The 19,687-nt window shown below is 38.5% G+C and overlaps 1 protein-coding gene across 1 annotated transcript; it reads right to left on the reverse strand.

Annotated features, from left to right (window-relative positions):
- Window positions 1-15,831: 15,831 nt before the first annotated feature.
- LOC149256770 (uncharacterized) lies at window positions 15,832-16,302 on the reverse strand. Its single transcript, XM_089455453.1, has one exon. It carries the CDS (start codon window positions 16,300-16,302, stop codon window positions 15,832-15,834), a length of 471 nt encoding a protein of 156 aa, XP_089311579.1.
- Between the last annotated feature and the right edge of the window lie 3,385 nt (window positions 16,303-19,687).

Below are 19,687 nucleotides of genomic sequence, written 5' to 3' on the forward strand. Positions count from 1 at the left end.
GTGTTCAGGTATCCATTCACAAGGATCGTGAAGGATTGTGACCGGCCAAAGCGAAGGAGCGAGGACAGCATTTCTTCATCAAACATAAGCGTTGGAATCCAAGTAGGTCTTCTTGTCTACCTTTTATTTGCAATTAGGAACTTGCATAGTAGCATTGTGTGATTGTTACTAGACCCGGTCTGGGCTAGTAGGGATCGTCTCTGTCCGCAGAGAGGATTTACCTCCGTAACAGGAGTGCCACGAGATTGACACCTAGATCCTTGATCTGTGATAGTTAGGTGTTCGATTCTTCTGATTGGGCGCGCAGGGCCTCTTCTAGTAATTGAATCACTATGATATCTAGAGTCTGATTTATATCTAAGACTATCGCGCTCACTAGTTGTAGACTCGCTTGATCCATGCTCACTTAGAGTCGCCTCGTCTAGATCTAGAGCTCACGCAGATCCTTCTACACATTTCCTAGCGCTTGCTGGTACTGCTGCTCAAATAGGGTCTATAACATTGTCATCGTATCCCAGACCTTATCTCCAATCTCATCTAAGTCCCCCTCAATGAGGAATAACATATCTACCTAGGAGAATTTGGTTGCCTTCTACTTCTTTCGTGGCCCCGATGTTGCCTGTTTCAGTCTTTTCTTGAGCACAAATGGGGTTCCCTGCTTCGCGCCCCTACCTCCTTTGAAATCTGACTCCTCCTAGTCTTGAGGATGATGGGAGGTGTTGAGCCCTAGAACTACCTTTCTTCTACATACTTTCCTAAACCTTTTCTCTTCTATTTTTCCATACAAGTGCCTCATAAGCTATCAAAGATTGTTACATATTGATTCTAGGAGTGCATTTAAGTGATTTTCAAACTATATCCTTGTGTGTGCTATTTGATTTAGATTTTGTTCATCAGCTACTGAATGTAGCCACTTTCCATAGTTGACTCACAATTCTGCAACTATTTTCATTGTTCTGTAGGTTACAAGTGTCGGCAGGAGAAACGAGGCACATGGACAGCTCAGAAATGATCCACACATGGACAAGGTCCTATCTATTTAGCCGAATTCATGAAGAAAGGCATCGGTCAAAGGATGGTCAACAAAGAGTCCTACGTTAATTAGGACTCTGTTCCAGCACGTGAAAAAGTCTGAAACTGTTCCTGGGTTCATGGATCCATTTTTGCCATCTGCAGGCCGTCTCCATGACGCAATCTAACACCCACCTTTCGTAGATTTAATGTTTATGGAAACCAAGAGGCTGAACTTCCGGATTCTGTCCTATTCATGTGTCCTTTGCTGAAGATTTTTCTCCAAAAGGCAGTTATCTATTTCTCCTATAAGTATAAGCGTTTGCAACGCAAGTAGTTAGTCTTGATGCTATTGTTTTAGCGTTAGTTTTGTTGTTGTAACGAGGAGACATATCCTTTGTTTTATAATACAAAAACTCTGTTTTCTTATGACTATTTAAAGCGTGGTTTTGAGGTGACAACGTATTAATCCAAGGCTGTGCAGAGGGCCCCTGCTGGCTGAGGTTTTGCTTTTCGTTTTTGTATAGTTTTTCATGCATGTTTTCTTTTATTTTAACTGTACATTTCTCACGTTCTATTCATGGTATTAATCATTTTATTCCTGTACATGTTTTTGCAGCATTGTTATATTTTCCACTAACACTGATCAGTGCATTTCAGGATAGGTTATGCTCAAGATTTTTAATATAGTTTTTGCATCAAGTGGTGATATGAGACTTGCTTCATCTACTGTACTTTAGCTTTTAATTCCAATTGTCATGCTTGAGATTTGTTTACTGCTTTTAGCTAGTTTAGATATCAATTTCTTCATGCTACATGACGTTATCTCCGGTGCCTTTAGCTTAACCCCATTTTAGAAGTTAATTGGCGAGCTATCGGATTGTAGGTGAAGTAATTTGATTTTGCTTTCATTAGTTTGCAAGTAGACAGTTTAGATATCAGTTCTTTATGCTACATGACAATATCTCGGGTGCCTTTAGCTTAACCCCATTTTAGAAGTTAATTGGTAAGCTATTGGATTGTAGGTGAAGTAATTTGATTTTTCTTTCATTAATCTACAAGTAGATAATTTAGATATCAGTTCTTTATGCTACATGACGATATCTCCAATGCCTTTAGCTTAACCCCGTTTTAGAATTTAATTGGCGAGCTATTGGATTGTAGGTGAAATAATTGATTTTGTTTTCATTAGTATGCAAGTATATAGTTTAAATTTCATTCACGTTATTTCCAGTGTCTTTAGCTTAACCCCTTTTTAGAAGTTAATTGACGAAATATTGGAATTATGGGTGAAATCAGTGACTAGTTTCCAGCTTCTTTATTCATTTTGGTTTTGAATACAGTAGTTTAGATTTTATTTATGTAATTAGATGGACAACAGAGACAATAACCTCATGTTCAGTACTTCATCTTTTGCTTGATTTATGTAGCTACATGTTTACACTTTTTTTCAAAGTTCTGATTTCATAGATAGCAAGTTTTGAGATCTTTGAAGTGCTAAGTTTGGAAATTACTATAAGAGGCATAAACCTTGTCTTAAATTCTACATCCATACTTGACCTTTAAAAGTATTCTTAAAACCTTAAAATAGGATTTCCATTTGCATTAAACACTTTAGGAGAACAACAAGAACAAAACCCCAAAACAAGATAAAAACTAAAAACAAGGAAGTACTACACTTCATCAGTTTACGACTCCCGGATTGATAATTAAGGTAGCAATTTAGGACACACTAAATTGACTAAACATTTTGGCGCCATTGCCGGGGAAGTGTAACTAGGTAGCCTATCTCTTACATTCAAAAAAAAAAAATAGGGAAAAATTGATAACTTCTTGAAGTATGCTCTCCTCTTGCACCTAGTGTGATCTAGAGGATCAGAAAAGAGAGTTATTAGTTTAATAATTTCTTGAGTATGCTCTCTTCTTGCACCTAGTGTGATCTGGAAGATCAAAAAAAGGATTATTAGCCCGATTAAAAAAAAAATCATTAAAAATAAAATAAAAAATGACATGCATAGAGCAAGAGATTCTAGGGGAAGGTTTATAGCTAGGGCCAAAAGTTCGATTTTTACAACTCCAACTACTTCAACGCATAGACAAGATACATCTCCATCCCAAACTCATACTCCCAACCTTAGGATTCCTAGAATTCAAGGGGCAACAACTGAATTAGAAGATTCTCCCACACTATCTACTAAATCTGACCTAGGAGAAGAACCCTTCTTCACCTCTATAGGGGAACATATTGCAGTAAAAGAAGTAGAATCACCCAGAGAAGAAGAAGAGGTAGAGACTCTCTCTCATCAGCCATTAATAGAAGAACCAGAAGACCCTGAGGAAACCATCATGGCAGAAGAAGTGCTAGATGGAGAATTTCCACTATTTGGAGGAGGGGGTAGAGGTAGAGGTAGAGGAAATAATGGAGGTGGTGGTAGAGGTAACAATGGAGGAGGTAGAGGTAATAATGGGGGAAATAGGGGAGGAGATAACTCATTTGGATTCCCTATAGTCGATGAGGAAACCCATACAACAATGAAAAACATTTCACCATCCGTCCTCCCAAACTTTTATGGATTGCAAAGTGAGGATCCTGAGACATTTCTATTTGAGTTTGAAGTCTTATGCTGAACCTATGACTATCTAGAAGAATATCAAAAACTCAAACTATTTCCTTCAAAATTGAAAGGGGCTGCTCTAAAATGGTTCATGGGATTAGTCACTCAATCTATTAGGACTTAGAATGATATGAAGCAAACATTTTTGGATAGATATATGGATTATTCTATGCCCACTAATCATAAGGATGAGGTATTCAAAATGATGCAAAAAGAAGATGAGAACTTGGAGGATTTACTTGAAAGATTTCAATACAACTTAAAGAGAGCAAAAATGAGAAATTTAGATGAGGAAACCTTGAAAGCCCTTCTATTGAAAGCCATTAGAGATGAATGGATAGATATTTTAAACATGATGGGAAATGGAGACATTTCGCAACTTCCACTACATGACATAGCAGAACTATGTGTCCATCTCTCAAGGGGAAAATCTAAAACTGGAAAAGGGCCTAGAGATCCTTCTCTTATAAGAGAAAACAAATCTGCAACTGGATCAATAAATAGGGAAAAGATTGGCAATATGCTTGATGAATTCAAAACTGACATTCTAGGGAGCCTTAGTGAACAGCTAGACACCCTTAAAATTCAAAACAAGCAGAAAACAAAAGTTGATGCCTTAGCCATATTTTTCCCAAAATGTAGAAAGAAACATGCTCTAATGGAATGTCCCTTGGATGCAAAAGTTGTAGAAACATGTATGATTTTCTCAGAAAGTCATGAGACCAAGTGTTACGGAGGTAAATCCTCTCTACGGACAGAGACGATCCCTACTAGCCCAGATCGGGTCTAGTAACAATCACACAATGTTACTATGCAAGTTCCTAATTGCAAATAAATGGTAGGCAAAGAAGACCTACTTGGATTCCAACGCTTATGTTTGATGAAGAAATGTTGTCCTCGCTCCTTCGCTTTGGCTGGTCACAATCCTTCACGATCCTTGTGAATGGATACCTGCACACACGAAGAGAGATACAAATACAAGCGTAAAATCTATTAAAAGCAATTATACATCAGTCAGAAAGGACATAATTCACATTAACCATTACAAGGACAAATGAGAATGGAACCATAATAGTAGTCATCTATTATTAATCATCAATAACAGAGAAGAGTACAACCAATGTTCTGACGTCGAATCCTTCTCAAGAGGGTCCAGCCAGCAAGTCTCTTAAGCATTCACCTTTGGAGGTAGATTTCCCAAGACAAACTCTCTCTCACACAAGCCACACTTGACAACCTTCCTTAAGCTCTATAACAATCCCACACTTGTCACACCAACTACCTATCAAATGCACACTAGCAGCAATCCAAGCACTATCAACTCCACACAATCCAAACTATCCAAAAACTAGCTGCTCATGGCAATGGTAGAGGTTTAAATAGGAGGAGGAGCCTCCATGGAGGGTAAGAGGATGAGCTTATCTCCAAGGAAGGTGGCTCAAATGACGAACAGACATGCCATAGAAGGGAGGGCGATACTCACAAGGCCAACAACCAGGTCTGGAGTCATCTGGAAGGTTGGCTGTTAGAACAAATTCGCCCAAACAGGATCAGCGCGGGTGCATAACTGGACTGGAGCGCTGACATCGCATCTCAATAACGAAGCAGGGTGTGTCAGCGCGACTTAATACAAACATAGGATGCGCTGGCTTAGGAAATTCGACCGGCGCGGAAAACCCGTGTGCTTCCGCGCTGGCAGCGCATCAGTTACACTATAAGTCGCCAGTCAGCACGTATATTTTAATAATAGTCGCGCTGGCCAATTTAGAGAGCATGGGCTTGATTATTTTGAACCCCTGACACAGTAGGGAGACTGACAGGGAGACAATGACAAATTACTTCGTAACACCAAGGATTGTCCTTCAATCCCAGGACTCAAAGTTGTCTTTCAAGAGGACCCAAATTCAGTAGAATCTCTTTGTTTTGTTTCAAGAAGACCTTGGCAAGGGCAACAAAATCAAGGATTTAACAATCCTATGAATTTTCAGCCCCCACCAAATTGGAATTCTTGGCAACAACCTTGGCCCCAACCTCAAAATCAGTATCAATCTCAATCATGGGCACAAGGGGTACAAAATCCTTATGGGAGATTTGCTCAATTTTATCAATATCCTCCATCTTTTTAGGGCTATCCTATCCCACAAAATCAACAACAAAATCCACAACTTCCAAATCAAAGCCCACAACTTTCATTTCCATTTCCACAACAACAACCTTCTCAACAAAATCAAAATCCTCAACTCTTACTTCCATTTCAACAAAAGCCAAATCAACTACCAACCCAGCCATTACCAAATACCAACAACAAAAACCCTCAGAATGCTTACATAGTAGAAGGAAAACAATTTCCTACCTACATGATTGTTCCTCTAGATCTTAATGATGTTCAACTTAGACCTGGTAGGATCTTAGAAAAGGAAAAACCTTCTATAGATGTTCAAGAGCAAGATGTTTCTGAGGAGGATTCTCTTAAAGTCAATAAAAGTTTTGAAGCATCCCTTCAAAACCCAACCATTCAAAAAGAAAAACAAAAAGAGTCAACCCCCACAACTCCTATAGTTGAGCAACTTGCATCTACATCCACACCTCCTTTCCCTGAGAGATTACAAATTGACAAGGAGTTGGAAAAACAAATCTTGTTGCCTGACTATGATTTCCTAGATGATTTAAAGAATTTCTGTATCAAGATTCCCTTGCTACAATCCATTAGAGAGATTCCTATTCTAGCAAAAACAATAAAGGAGTTGAGTATCAAAAGACCAGGTAGGAAACTAAGAGACATAAAAAGAATCCACCTGGTAGGAAAAATAGTAGATATCATGATGGGAAAGATTACCATGCAGAAATATGTAGATCCAGGTAGTCCAATTGTCTAAGACACACATAAATGGGATAGAAATTCCAAATACATTGATTGACTTAGGGGCTGCTATAAACATTATGAGTACACAGACTATGGAACAGCTTAAACTTCCTAATCTTCTTTTTACACCTACCTTATTGCAACTTGCAGATAGATCAGTAATCAAACTAGATGGTGTACTAGAAGGCATTTCGGTCTCCTTAGATTCTTAAGAATATCCATTAGATTTCATGATTTTGACTCCCAAGAGTAATCTAGGAGGGCACCCACTCATCTTAGGAAGACATTGGCTAGCCACAACTGATGCTTTTATTAGTTGTAGATCTTGGGACATGTACATTTATGATGGTAGTTCAACAAAGAAATTCACTTTGTATCCTCCAGCAAAAGCCATTACAAAAGTAGGAGACAATGAATGGGTCGATGATAAAAATACTATACAACCTGTCTTTACTCTCTTTGAAGTTAGTGAAGATAGTCAAATCTTAAATACATTAGAAAATTTTGAAACATCTTCGGAATATGACCACACACAATTTCAGTTATATTCTAATATTGAATATTTGTCATCAAGGCAAATGTCTCTCTATTCTATGGAAGAGTTTGGCAGTTCTGCAGTTGAAATTTTTCCGGGCAAAACATTGAATATTAACAAAAAATTGGAAAAGTTACAACAGGAAGTGCTAACCAAAATCTTGCAAAAACATTCTACTGCATTTGCATGGGAGTACATTGATATGAAAGGTATTGACCCTAAGACTTGCATCCATCATATCTATATTGAGGAAAACATTAGACAAATCAGACAACCTCAGAGAAGGATGAATCCAAATCTTATGGAGATTGTAAAAGAAGAGCTCCAAAAACTACTCAATGTGAACTTCATTTACCCAATTTCAGATAGTCGATGGGTTTCTCCCTTGGTTATAGTACCCAAAAAGAATGGTAAATGGAGGGTGTGCATTGATTACAGGGAATTGAATAAAGCAACTTTGAAGGATCACTTTCCTTTGCCCTTTATTGATCAAGTATTAGATACATTAGCAGGAAAAAAGTAATTTTCATTTCTGGAAGGTTTTAGTGGTTATAATCAAATTCAGGTAGCACCTGAAGATCAAGATAACACCACATTTACTTGTCCATGGGGAACTTTTGTCTATCGAGTGCCTCCTTTTGGATTATTCAATGCACCCACAACATTCCAAAGAGCAGTACTAAGAATTTTTTATGATCTAATCCATGATTATGTAGAGGTGTATATGGATGATTTTACAGTCTATGGTAATACATTTGAAGAAGCCTTAGAAAATTTGGAAGAGGTCCTTATAAGATGTAAAGAAACAAACCTTTCATTAAGCCATGAAAAATGCTTTATGATGTTTACTGAAGGCATTATTTTGGGACATCATATTTCAGGGGATGGGATTAAAGTTGATAAATCAAAAGTTGAAGTCATCTCCAAATTACCTATTCCAAATTGTCAAAAATATGTTAGACGTTTTCTAGGATTTACTGGATATTATAGAAGATTTATAGAAACTTTACCAAAATAGCATCTCCGCTCTTCAAACTGCTTACAAAAGACTGTGAATTCAAATGGAGTCCTAATTGCCAATCAGCATTTGAAGCTTTGAAAACAAGAATATTTGAAGCGCCTATCTTGAGAGGACCAAATTGGAAACTTCCTTTTCATATTTCTACAGATGCTTCAGATACAGCTTTAGGAGCTGTGTTGGGACAAAAAGACTTGGTTCCTTATGCCATTTACTATACCAGTAAAAATTTGACTCCCACTGAGTTGAATTATACTGTGACTGAAAAAGAGTTCTTAGTTGTTGTTCATGCAATTACTAAGTTCAGAAATTATATAACAGGCTATGAAACTTTTATTCATACTGATCATTCTGCAATTAGATATCTAATGATAAAACCTGTTACTAATGGAAGAGTTACAAGGTGGCTCCTACTTTTGCAGGAATTCAATATTACTATGTTAGATAGACCAGGGAAACAAAACACAGTAGTTGATTTCTTGTCTAGGATTCAAAATATCAAAGAAGATTCTCCTATAAAGGATAAATTTCCTGATGAATACTTATTTGTTGTAACTACTAAGACTCCTTGGTTTGTAGATATGGCTAACTATTTGGTTACAAGGAAACTACCTCCACATTTATTTCCAAGTGAAAGAAGAAAGATTATTCAAGAGAGTTCAAGATATTCATGGATTTCTAACAAATTGTTTAAAACACGGCTAGACTTTGTGATCAGAAGATGTGTCAGGGAAGATGAAATGCATGATATTCTCAAATCATGTTATGATGAACCGTGCGGTGGACACTTTGCTGACAAGAGGACAGCCTATAAAATCCTTTCTTTAGGATATTATTGTCCGTCCCTCTTCAAAGATGAAAAACAATATGTCAAAAGGTGTGATAGCTGCCAAAGGGTAGGGAAACCTACCCCCTCAAATGAGATGCCATTACAACCTCAAGTACTCATCGAACCCTTTGAAAAATGGGCTTTAGACTTTATTGGACATATTAATCCTCCATCTAAACAAAATAAGTATATATTGGTATGTATTGATTATGTCACTAAATGGGTAGAAGCCAAAGCATTATTTTTTGCTAATGAAAATTCAGTTGTGAGTTTTCTTTACGAGGATATTTTTACTCACTTTGGTGTTCGAAGAGAAATTGTGACAGATCAGGGAGGTCAATTCACATCCAGATTGATGGAGATGCCGATGGAAGAGTACAAGGTCAAACACAAAAAATCCACTCCATACCATCCGCAAGTAAATGGTCAAGTGGAGTCCACAAACAAAGTAATTGAAGGTACCATTACCAAGACTCTTCATCTACATAGAAGAGATTGGGCAGAAAGGCTTCCTGAAGCCTTATGGACCTATAGAACCACATGGAGGAACACAACAGGACATTCTCCCTATGAACTTGTTTATGGGAAGGAAGTTCTACTCCCCATTGATTTCCAAGTTAAGACCTTCAAGATGGTAGTTCAATTGAGAATGGATCTATCAGAAGCCCAAAAGCATAGAATGGAGTAGTTGAATGAACTAGATGAGATTAGACAAGAAGCAATTTTAAGAACTGATCTAGTTCAACATCAAAGAGCTAAGTGGCATGACAAATACATCAAGGACAAAAAGTTTCAAGAAGGAGATTGGGCATTGCTATTTGATTCCAAGTTCAAAGATTTTCAAGGTAAATTTCAGACTCATTGGCTTGGGCCATATGAGATTGAAAAAGTTTTTAGCAATGGAGCAGTAAGAATCAAAACAATTGATGAGTATCAAACTCCTCTCATTGTTAATGGTCACATATTGAAGATCTATCATAAGCCACTCTCAAAGGAGGATTTTATCAAAATCTTTCAAGATAATTCTGCAATGAGGCTGGATAAGAAGAATCCTTCTTCTCCACCAGCCTAGTATTTGTTCTTTTCATCATCATCTAAAAAAAAATGTATAAACCCGAAAACCAATCACTGATTGGAAGTCTTATACAGAAAATACAGGGAGAAAATCAAAAGCTTTTAATGCCCTATATTCTCCCAAAAAAAAAATCTCTCTCATTGCACTGATAATTGTTTCATTTCATGTCATTTCATTTCATTCCATCTCGCCACCACATTCCACCAATAAAATTTCTTTCATTTTATCTTCATATTCAACTTTCCATATATCATTCATTCAGTCATCTTTCATTTCCATCCATCTCCATTCACTTTGCCAAGTCATGTGTTCTTCACTATGTTAGATTCCGCAGCCGAATTCTGATTCCGCGGCTGAATACTGATTCCGTAGCTAATTTTTTATTCCGCAGTTAATCCTCTGTTATTCTGCAGTGACAGTCAAGTGTTAGCCAAATAATAATTAAATTCAAATGCAAGTGTGGAAGAGGAAAATCTTGTGAAGATGTCAGCACCTAAAAGCACCTACAAGAGGTAGCCAATCAAAAGTTAGCGAACGGAAGTGGTAAGATTCTAAGGTATGAGCAAAATCATTTTCAAATAGCACTTTAAACACATAATTTGTATGGTTCGTAAAATCACAAACTCCATAATGTGTAATGATTGATTTGATAGCCGCCTTAACTCACCATGTCCTTCGCACATCAAATTCTAACGGCCTCATAATCCTCTTCCGAGTTTAACTTGTACTCTGGATCACACCTATTAAAATGGTTAATCATGAATACGTAAGCCAATTGACCACAGCTCTTTTCCATGCACCACTCCATAGTCATTTTATGAATTCACCAACATCTACTCCGCAACTTTTTATTTCAAAATTCTATTTAGTTTCGCCAGTCTCACTCTATCTCCATACTTTCACATTGAGTTACGATTGCCAGTTCAGGGTTTGTTTACACAGGTCTTTGCTCCGTGAACCTGTTCTCATTGCATGCTCCGTATTCTTCCCGCTTTGTAACCACTGGTTTTTCCGCAACCTGCTTCCATTCTCCACTCATATAACTGCTCTGCTCCTGTGACCACTCATAGAACTGTTCTGCTCCTGTGAAACCATCATCTGCAGAGGCATTTTCGAAGTAAGAAGGAGGAATGGGTCTTCTGGTAAGAACAGAGCCGGATGGAGCCAAATTTATGGAGGGTTATCCACAACTAAAAAGCACGTTAAGGAAAGCAAGATGGTTGTAGTTTATTCAGAAGTTCAAGGGTCATAATAAAGAAGTCACAAAGACGTTTGCAAGGTCCTTCAACAGTATGGAAGTTGAGATTGGGGATATCAAATTTCCGATAACAGAGGCATCCATTGCAGCAACAACAGAGCTTCCACAAGAAGGAGAACGATGGTTTAAGAATAAGGACTTTGATGAAAATGTTTGGAGGATCATTTTGCGTAACCCAGGTATGGATATATCCGTTTTTAAACGTGGAATTCCTATTTCAGCCCTAAAGGAAAAATGGACTAGTCTGTTGTTGATAATTCAGAAATTCATTACGTGTGAAGGAAGGTATGGGTCTATGTACATGTACCATATAAGGTTATTAATGAATTTCCTGGAGATTCAAACCATCAATCTCCCTTATTTCTTATTGTGTAGCTTGAAAAAGATGTCTACCACTGTGCAAAAGAATCTAGATGATGTGGAGCCTCATCTTTATCATCATGGCCTTATTAAAATTCTAGTTGAAAATCAATTGAAAGAAAGACAGGATACATGGGAACAATTCCTAATTAGGAATTTCTTCCAGGACCCACCTGAAATGCCTGAGGGAAGCTCAACAAGAAAAAGTAGGAGAAGAAGAACAAATGTAAACATCCAAGATACTCCTACTAGCATAACCAAGGAAACCAGTAAAGAAGAAATGTTGTCTGAAACTTTGACTGAGATTAGAAAACAAGTAAAATAGAAAGGGAAAAGAAATGTTGAAGATATTTATCAGACCCCAAAACCTTCTTCAGAAGAAGAACAGGTACTTTCTGAGAGGCTAATTCACCTTAAAGAACAGTCAGCTAAGGCAAAAGAAAAAGGAAAGGAGAAACAGAGTATAGAAAAGGGAGATACCAGCTCACCGAGTTTAAGAAGGAGCTCAAGACTTAAAGGAAAATTGAAGAAAATGCAAATCAAAGTAGCCCACTTCATCGACCTAGGAGGGGAAACACCAGAACAGTCACTAGAAATCACTCCTCCTAACCATAGTCCATAGCATTCTCCTTCTCCTAAACTAGATTTTGAAATCAGTCCAAGGAAGACCACACCAAAAATTGATCAAGCTCAGCAATAGATGTATGATTTTATTGAATCATTGGAAAAGACTGCAACAGAACAGGGAACTTCATCTAATCAGCCTGGTACAGCTCAAGAAATTTTGATCCAATCATTAAAGCAAGAGGTTTATGAACTAGAAGTCCTGAACAGACATATCAAAAGGGAAAATGAGACATTGAAAGATCAAAATAAATTGGACAAAATTATCCATGACAACACCATGTTGCATCTAGGATTGTGGCACAAGAAAAATAGAAAATTGAAGAAGAAGAATAGAAGGTTGAGTAGAGCCCTTATCAATCTCAAATACAGGTGCCTTATGATGAAGCCCAGGATGACAGTGACACCAAGGAAGAAGAAGAAAGGTTAGATGTATTAGCAGAAGTCTCAGAACAAGTGAATTGAAGGAAGGATAGTCACAGTTTTGGTTGCATGGGGAAATGCAACATCTTCATAGTGGGGGTATGTTGAGCCCCAGAACTACCTCTCTTCTACATACTTTCCTAAACCTTTTCTCTTCTATTTTTCCATACAAGTGCCTCATAATCTATCAAAGAATGTTACATATTGATTCTAGGAGTGCATTTAAGTGATTTTAAAACTATATCCTTGTGTGTGCTATTTGATTTAGATTTTGTTCATCAGCTACGGACTGTAGCCACTTTCTGCAGTTGACTCGCAATTCCGCAGTTATTTTCATTGTTTTGTAGGTTATAGGTGTCGGCAGGAGAAACGAGGCACATGGACAGCTCATAAATGATCCACACATGGACAAGGTCCTATCTGTTTAGCCGAATTCGTGAAGAAAGGCATCGGTCAAAGGACGGTCAACAAAGAGTCCTACGTTAATTAGGACTCTGTTCCAGCACGTGAAAAAGTCCGAAACCGTTCTTGGGTTCATGGATCCATTTTTGCCATCTGCAGGCTGTCTCCATGACGCAATCTAACACCCACCTTTTGTAGATTTAATGTTTATGGCAACCAAGAGGCTGAACTTCCGGATTTTGTCCTGTTCACATGTCCTCTGCTGAAGATTTTTCTCCAAAATACAGTTATTTATTTCTCCTATATGTATAATCGTTTGAAACGCAAGTAGTTAGTCTTGATGTTGTTGTTCTAGTGTTAGTTTTTTTGTTGTAACGAAGAGACATATCCTTTGTTTTATAATACAAAAAATCTATTTTCTTATGACTGTTTAAAGCGTGGTTTTGAGGTGACAACGTATTAATCCAAGGTTGTGCAGAGGGCCCCTACTGGCTGAGGTTTTGCTTTTCGTTTTTGTATAGTTTTTCATGCATGCTTTCTTTTATTTTAAATGTACATTTCTCACGTTTTGTTCATGGTATTAATCATTTTATTCCTGTACATGTTTTTGCAGCATTGTTATATTTTCCACTAACACTGATCAGTGCATTTCAGGATAGGTTATGCTCGAGCTTTTTAATATAGTTTTTGCATCAAGTGGTGATATGAGACTTGCTTCATCTGCTATACTTTAGCTTTTAATTCCAGTTGTCATGCTTGAGATTTGTTTACTGCTTTTAGCTAGTTTAGATATCAATTTCTTCATGCTACATGACGTTATCTCCGGTTCCTTTAGCTTAACCCCATTTTAGAAGTTAATTGGCTAGCTATTAGATTGTAGGTGAAGTAATTTGATTTTTCTTTCATTAGTTTGCAAGTAGACAGTTTAGTATCAGTTCTTTATGCTACATGACGATATCTCCAGTGCCTTTAGCTTAACCCCGTTTTAGAAGTTAATTGGCGACCTATTGGATTTTAGGTGAAGTAATTTGATTTGCTTTCATTAATCTACAAGTAGATAATTTAGATATTAGCTCTTTATGCTAGATGACGATATCTCCAATGCCTTTAGCTTAATCCCGTTTTAGAAGTTAATTGGCAAGCTATTGGATTGTAGGTGAAGTAATTGATTTTTCTTTCATTAGTCTGCAAGTAGATAGTTTAAATTTCATTCTTTCATGCCATATGACGTTATTTCCAGTGTCTTTAGCTTAACCCCATTTTAGAAGTTAATTGACGAAATATTGGAATTATGGGTGAAATCAGTGACTAGTTTCCAACTTTTTTATTCTTTTTGGTTTTGAATACAGTAGTTTAGATTTTATTTCTATAATTAGATGGACAGCAGAGACAGTAACCTCATGTTCAATACTTCATCTTTTGTCTGATTTATGTAGCTGCATGTTTACACTTTTGTTCAAAGTTATGATTTCATAGATAGCAAGTTTTGAGATCTTTGAAGTGCTAAGTTTGGAAATTACTATAAGAGGCATAAACCTTGTCTTAAATTATACATCCATACTTTACCTTTAAAAGTATTCTTAAAACCTTAAAATAGGATTTCCATTTGAATTAAACACTTTAGGAGACCAACAAACAAGAAAGAGGTTGTCTTGCACATACAGTGCGCCACACTTCATCAGTTTACGACTCCTAGATTGATAATTAATGTAGCAATTTAGGACACACTAAATTGACTAAACAGGAGGTATATTCCTAAACCTCTATGGTGGTTTCCTTGTCCTCCCGCTCTTTGTCGGCAGTTGCCTTAGCAACAACTTCCTTGGCAGAACCTTCCTTCTGTTGCGCATCTTTCTCTTGAGCTGCAACCTACTCTGCCTCCTTCAGTTTTTGTGTTATTTTGGTCTACACGGAGGTACCTTCCACTGCCTTACTGGTTCCCGTGCCTGGATCTGATGGGTGCAGTCACTCCCCTCACCATTTTTGAACAATCTCCTATACATCTGCCTCACCCACAAGGTAAGGTAACTTATACAACATCTTCTTTGGATCTCGTCACGCACGGATTGAGACATTGTTGAAATCCACATTGAATTCTACACAGGGCTCAAGTTGCTCATATAAGGTAGGTGACAACCTCGGCCTTTGGCTGATCACCGTGCGCAAATCCATCTCGACTAGTACCTAGAACATTTTGGTTTCAGTGACCCGCGCTGCATCGTTGGTTGCCCAAAGCGAAGCAAACTTCACTACCTCATGAAGGTCTGGGTCTTGTGGAGGAAACTGACTATCCTCTGACATCCTCCATGTGACCAAGACTATTAATGATAGTAACCAGGCATAATGAAAGGCCTTGCCCTCATCCTGGGCCTAGTGACAGTTCGTCAAGAACTCCTTGCACACGTACTAAGCCCAGTTGTACTGGACTCCTTTGGCACATTATGCAGCTAATGACTCAGATGACGTATCATGGAAAAAAGTACAAAGTGGAGCAGATGGGTAATAATGTGATCATAATGGCGATCATTTATTAGTTAATTATTTCCATAACAGGAAAAGATTCTATGGAAATTTACCTGACAGGGGTATTATTTCCTAATTATTATGGAAAGGACTCTAAGTACGATGAATAAGACTTGTGAAACGTTCACTGACCTCCCTGACCATAGTCGGTTGTGGTGTGGTGGCATAGGTGCTACAACTTAACTAACACATGGGTTTTATTGTATTAGAAGTAAATAAATAAATAGACTGACTGCTTGACTGAATTATTCCTACTTACTCTAAACCTACCTATGGGCCCTTTTCAGAGACCCCATCAATTAGAAAATTGGGTTTTGGGCTGGTGGAAAGGCTTCAGGCATGCACCATTCACCCATCTTGGTATCAATATTCCATCTAGTTGCATGAGCTTCACTGCTCTGGACTCCCTGATTTTCGCGAGTATGAATGGACCTAACCAATGCATCTGCAACTTGCCCGGGAACTTCTGGAACTTATTGTCATACAATAAAATTTTCCCTCCGATTGTGAAATATTTTTTCTTAATGTGTCTACCATGCCATGCTTTCTGTCTTCTTTTCTCAACAGACTGGTGGAATTCGGCTAGAAATTTGGCTTCATCTAATTCCATCAATTCCTCAAAGCGCTTCTGTAGTGATGCATCATCTGTCATCTTTGTAGTTTGAGAAATGAAGATGCTCAGTACTGCAAATTCAGTTGGCACCACGACATCCCATCCATATACCAACTGGAAAGGTGTTTGCTTGTGTGATCTCTTCGTTGTCATTCTGTACGCCCATAGTGTGGTTGGTACACGCTCATCCCAATCATCTCGATTCGTTGAACATATCTTCTTTAGTCCCTTTTCAATTATCTTTTTGAAGGCTTCGACCGTCCCGTTAGCCTTAGGATGGTATGGGATTCTCTTATGATGTTGGAAAAGGAAATATTGCAGCAGATACGCAACTATTTCATTTATAAAATGAGTTCCTTGGTCACTCGTCAGTCTTTTTGTGCACCCAAACCTTGATATGATGTTTTAAAAAATGAACATCGCGGCTGTGTTTGTTGTACAGTCTTTGGCTGGTGCCACCTCCACCCATCATGTGAGATACTCAGTAGCTGTGATAATATACCATGCTTTTTTTTTTTTTTAGTTAAGACTAACCTAATTACCCACGGGGGATTTGAACCGGTGACCTATCACAAGGAGGGCCTTTAACAGCGCACCCATTCACCATCAATCCAAAGCCCCGTGGGCTGATAATATACCATGCTTGAGAATAATGCGCTGGTGGATTGATCAGACCGATGAAATCAACTACCCACTTCTCAAAGATCTATATTTCACATACCAAATGTAATGGTAACTCATCACGATGTGATGATTTTCCAAGTCTCTAACATACACCACACCCTTTCGCATATTCTTTGGCATCCTTATAGAGTGTAGGCCACCATAATCATGCCTGCAAAACCTTCCTCGCCAATTTTTTTCTTCTGACACGTCCTCTCACAACTCTAGAGTGGCACTCCCATAGGACATCTTGCATTTCATGCTGGAGGAGACACTACCGCAAGACCTGATCGAGGCCCAACTTATATAAATGTCTTGCAATTAGCTGATAGCCAACCGCTCGCACCACCATGCATCTCTTCTGCTTCGCCATATATCCCCCCAAACATTTCCCTATGGCTAGGAAAGATGTGGTTTCTTCCAAGTAATCTACTATTTCTTCTATGTGGAAGAAATGAGCATCTAGTAGTTGGGCATCCAGGGAGCCCCCACTTTCCCCTGATTCCAGTCTTGAGAGGTGATCAGGTCCCACATTCAACCAACCTAGTTTAATGATGACCTAAAATGTAAGATATTGGAACAACAATAGCCACCTGCAGATTCTTCCCTCCAAGACTACCTTGTTGACCAAGTATTTTAATGTCGAGTGATCGGTGAAGAATTTGAATGGGGTTCCAATTAAATAGTGTTGAAAATTTTGCAAGGAGTACACCATGGTTAATGCTTCTCTCTTGGTCATGGTGTAGTTATTTTCTGCAGTTGACAACTTCCTACTTGCAAAGTATATCAGATGATCCAAGTTCCCTTCTCCTGGTTGCACCAACATTTCCCTTAGAGCAATGCCCAATGCATCGATATGTACGTGGAATTTCTTATTCTAGTCTGGGTATACTAAGATGGAAGCACTTTCAAATTTTCCTTCAGGATGTTTAATGTCACTTGAAAAGTCTCCATCCATTTGAATGCTTTCGTCTTCTTGAGCAGCTTCTCTATGGGAGCGGTGATGGACACTTAGCTGCGAATGAATCGGCGATAATACCCTATATGGCCCAGTGTCGATTGCAACTACTTCAAATTGGTCAGCAGGTCCATATTTACAATTGCCACAACTTTTGCAGGGTCCACACAAACACCCTCTTTGCAAATGATGTGGCCCAACAACGTACCAAATGGAACTGCAAAGATACACTTCTTTAGGTTCAGAGAGATTTGTAACTGTCTGCATCGATCAAACATCACTCTGAGTAAGTTGTCATGCTTCTTCAAAAGGATATAAATTGTCCAATCATCCATGTATACCTCAAAAAATCGGTGAGTGTAATCTCTGAAAGCAATGATAACAATCCGTGAGAAATTAGCAGGCACATTCTTTAGGCCAAATGGCATGACGTGGTATGCATATGAGCCCCATTCTATGGTGAACGTTGTTTTATTCTTGTCCTCCTCTGCTATTTAACCTAATGGTACCCTGAGAACCCATATGTGAAGGAGTATGCTTCATTCCCCACAGCGCTATCCAAAATATCATCACTGAAAGGCATGGAAAATGGGTCATTTACATGGGTGTTGTTGAGGTTGTGGTAGCCTACATAGACCCTTATCTCCATGGCATCCTTTTTGTTTTGGATCACTATTGCGCTGACCCATTCTGCTTTGTTTACCGGAAAGATACCCTTATCTCCATGGCATCCTTTTTGTTCTCGATCATTATTGGGATGACCCATTATGATTTGTCTATCGAAAAGATGAGTCCTGCTTCCAGCATCTTATCTATCTCCTTCTTGACCTTTTCTTTTACTCTTGGATTCAGCATATACGATCTGTGCTTCACAGGCTTGGCATTAGGCTTTAGCACAATTTTCATTTCTCTGATGTCTCCTTTGATTCATTTTAATTCAGAGACTAATGTCGGGAATAAGTCCTCATACTCTCGTAATAGATAAAAAAATTCCTTAGTCGTGTGCTCATCCCAGTAGTCCCTGATTGATGCCATCTTAGGTTTGTCCTTCATGCCAATGTTATGCTTCCGCAATTTTACTATGAGCAAGTGAGGGGCATCTATTGCTGGTTCTTCTCAAATATCCCTCTCCTTTAGTCTCCTAAAATGCCAGGTGCCTAAATCCCTATAGATCATCCTCCTCTAGATCTGCACTCACGTTCCTGCAAGCCATGGACTCTGGGTACCCTGACTCGTAAAAGTATTGCATGGATTTTTCGTCAATGCATCCTTCCCACAACTGTCCTGATGTGAAGATGATTCTTTTAATGGAATACAAGCCACGGTTAGCCGTCTGTCACTATCTTTAAACAAGAAACTGCTACCGAATTGTTTATCCAGTGCATCCTAGTCCCATGTTTGTCTTCGAATTTCTTCCTGTATGTACCACTCCTGAGGGAATGTACCCAAGGTGTGTATGAACATGTGTACCCATAGTACCTTCGGGATCTATTCCCTGTTCCATCTGTCTGTGCAACTCTCCAGGTGTTGTTGGGGATCATAGTTCCCCCTGTATTTTACAATCTCTCGTAGTTGGTCCCCTTCTGGCTTGAACCTTTCGCTCATGGCCCACTTGATCTTATGCCAGTCACGAAGGGTGTTGTGGTGTGCTCCCCACCAGTGCGTTGGGATTGCTTGCATTGCAATGTCTAACAACAGTGCCTTGTGGCTTTCCCTTATGGTTTTATCAAACTTATTTAGAAATGCGTCTACGAAATCTATGCCATGGAAAGTGGGATAATCACTTACCTCCGTTCCAATCCAGTTGATGCAGCATATCGTAGCACAACATATGGTGTCAACTTCGTATGCTCCTTGCTGCCAAGCATCCCATGCAGCCTTAGAGTCAACCTTTGAGCTTTGTATACTCTTCTAACT

Source organism: Pinus tabuliformis, chromosome 7 (genome assembly GCF_031772625.1).
Source record: "Pinus tabuliformis cultivar Carrire ecotype Pingquan chromosome 7, CPIR1, whole genome shotgun sequence".
Taxonomy (NCBI): domain Eukaryota; kingdom Viridiplantae; phylum Streptophyta; class Pinopsida; order Pinales; family Pinaceae; genus Pinus; species Pinus tabuliformis.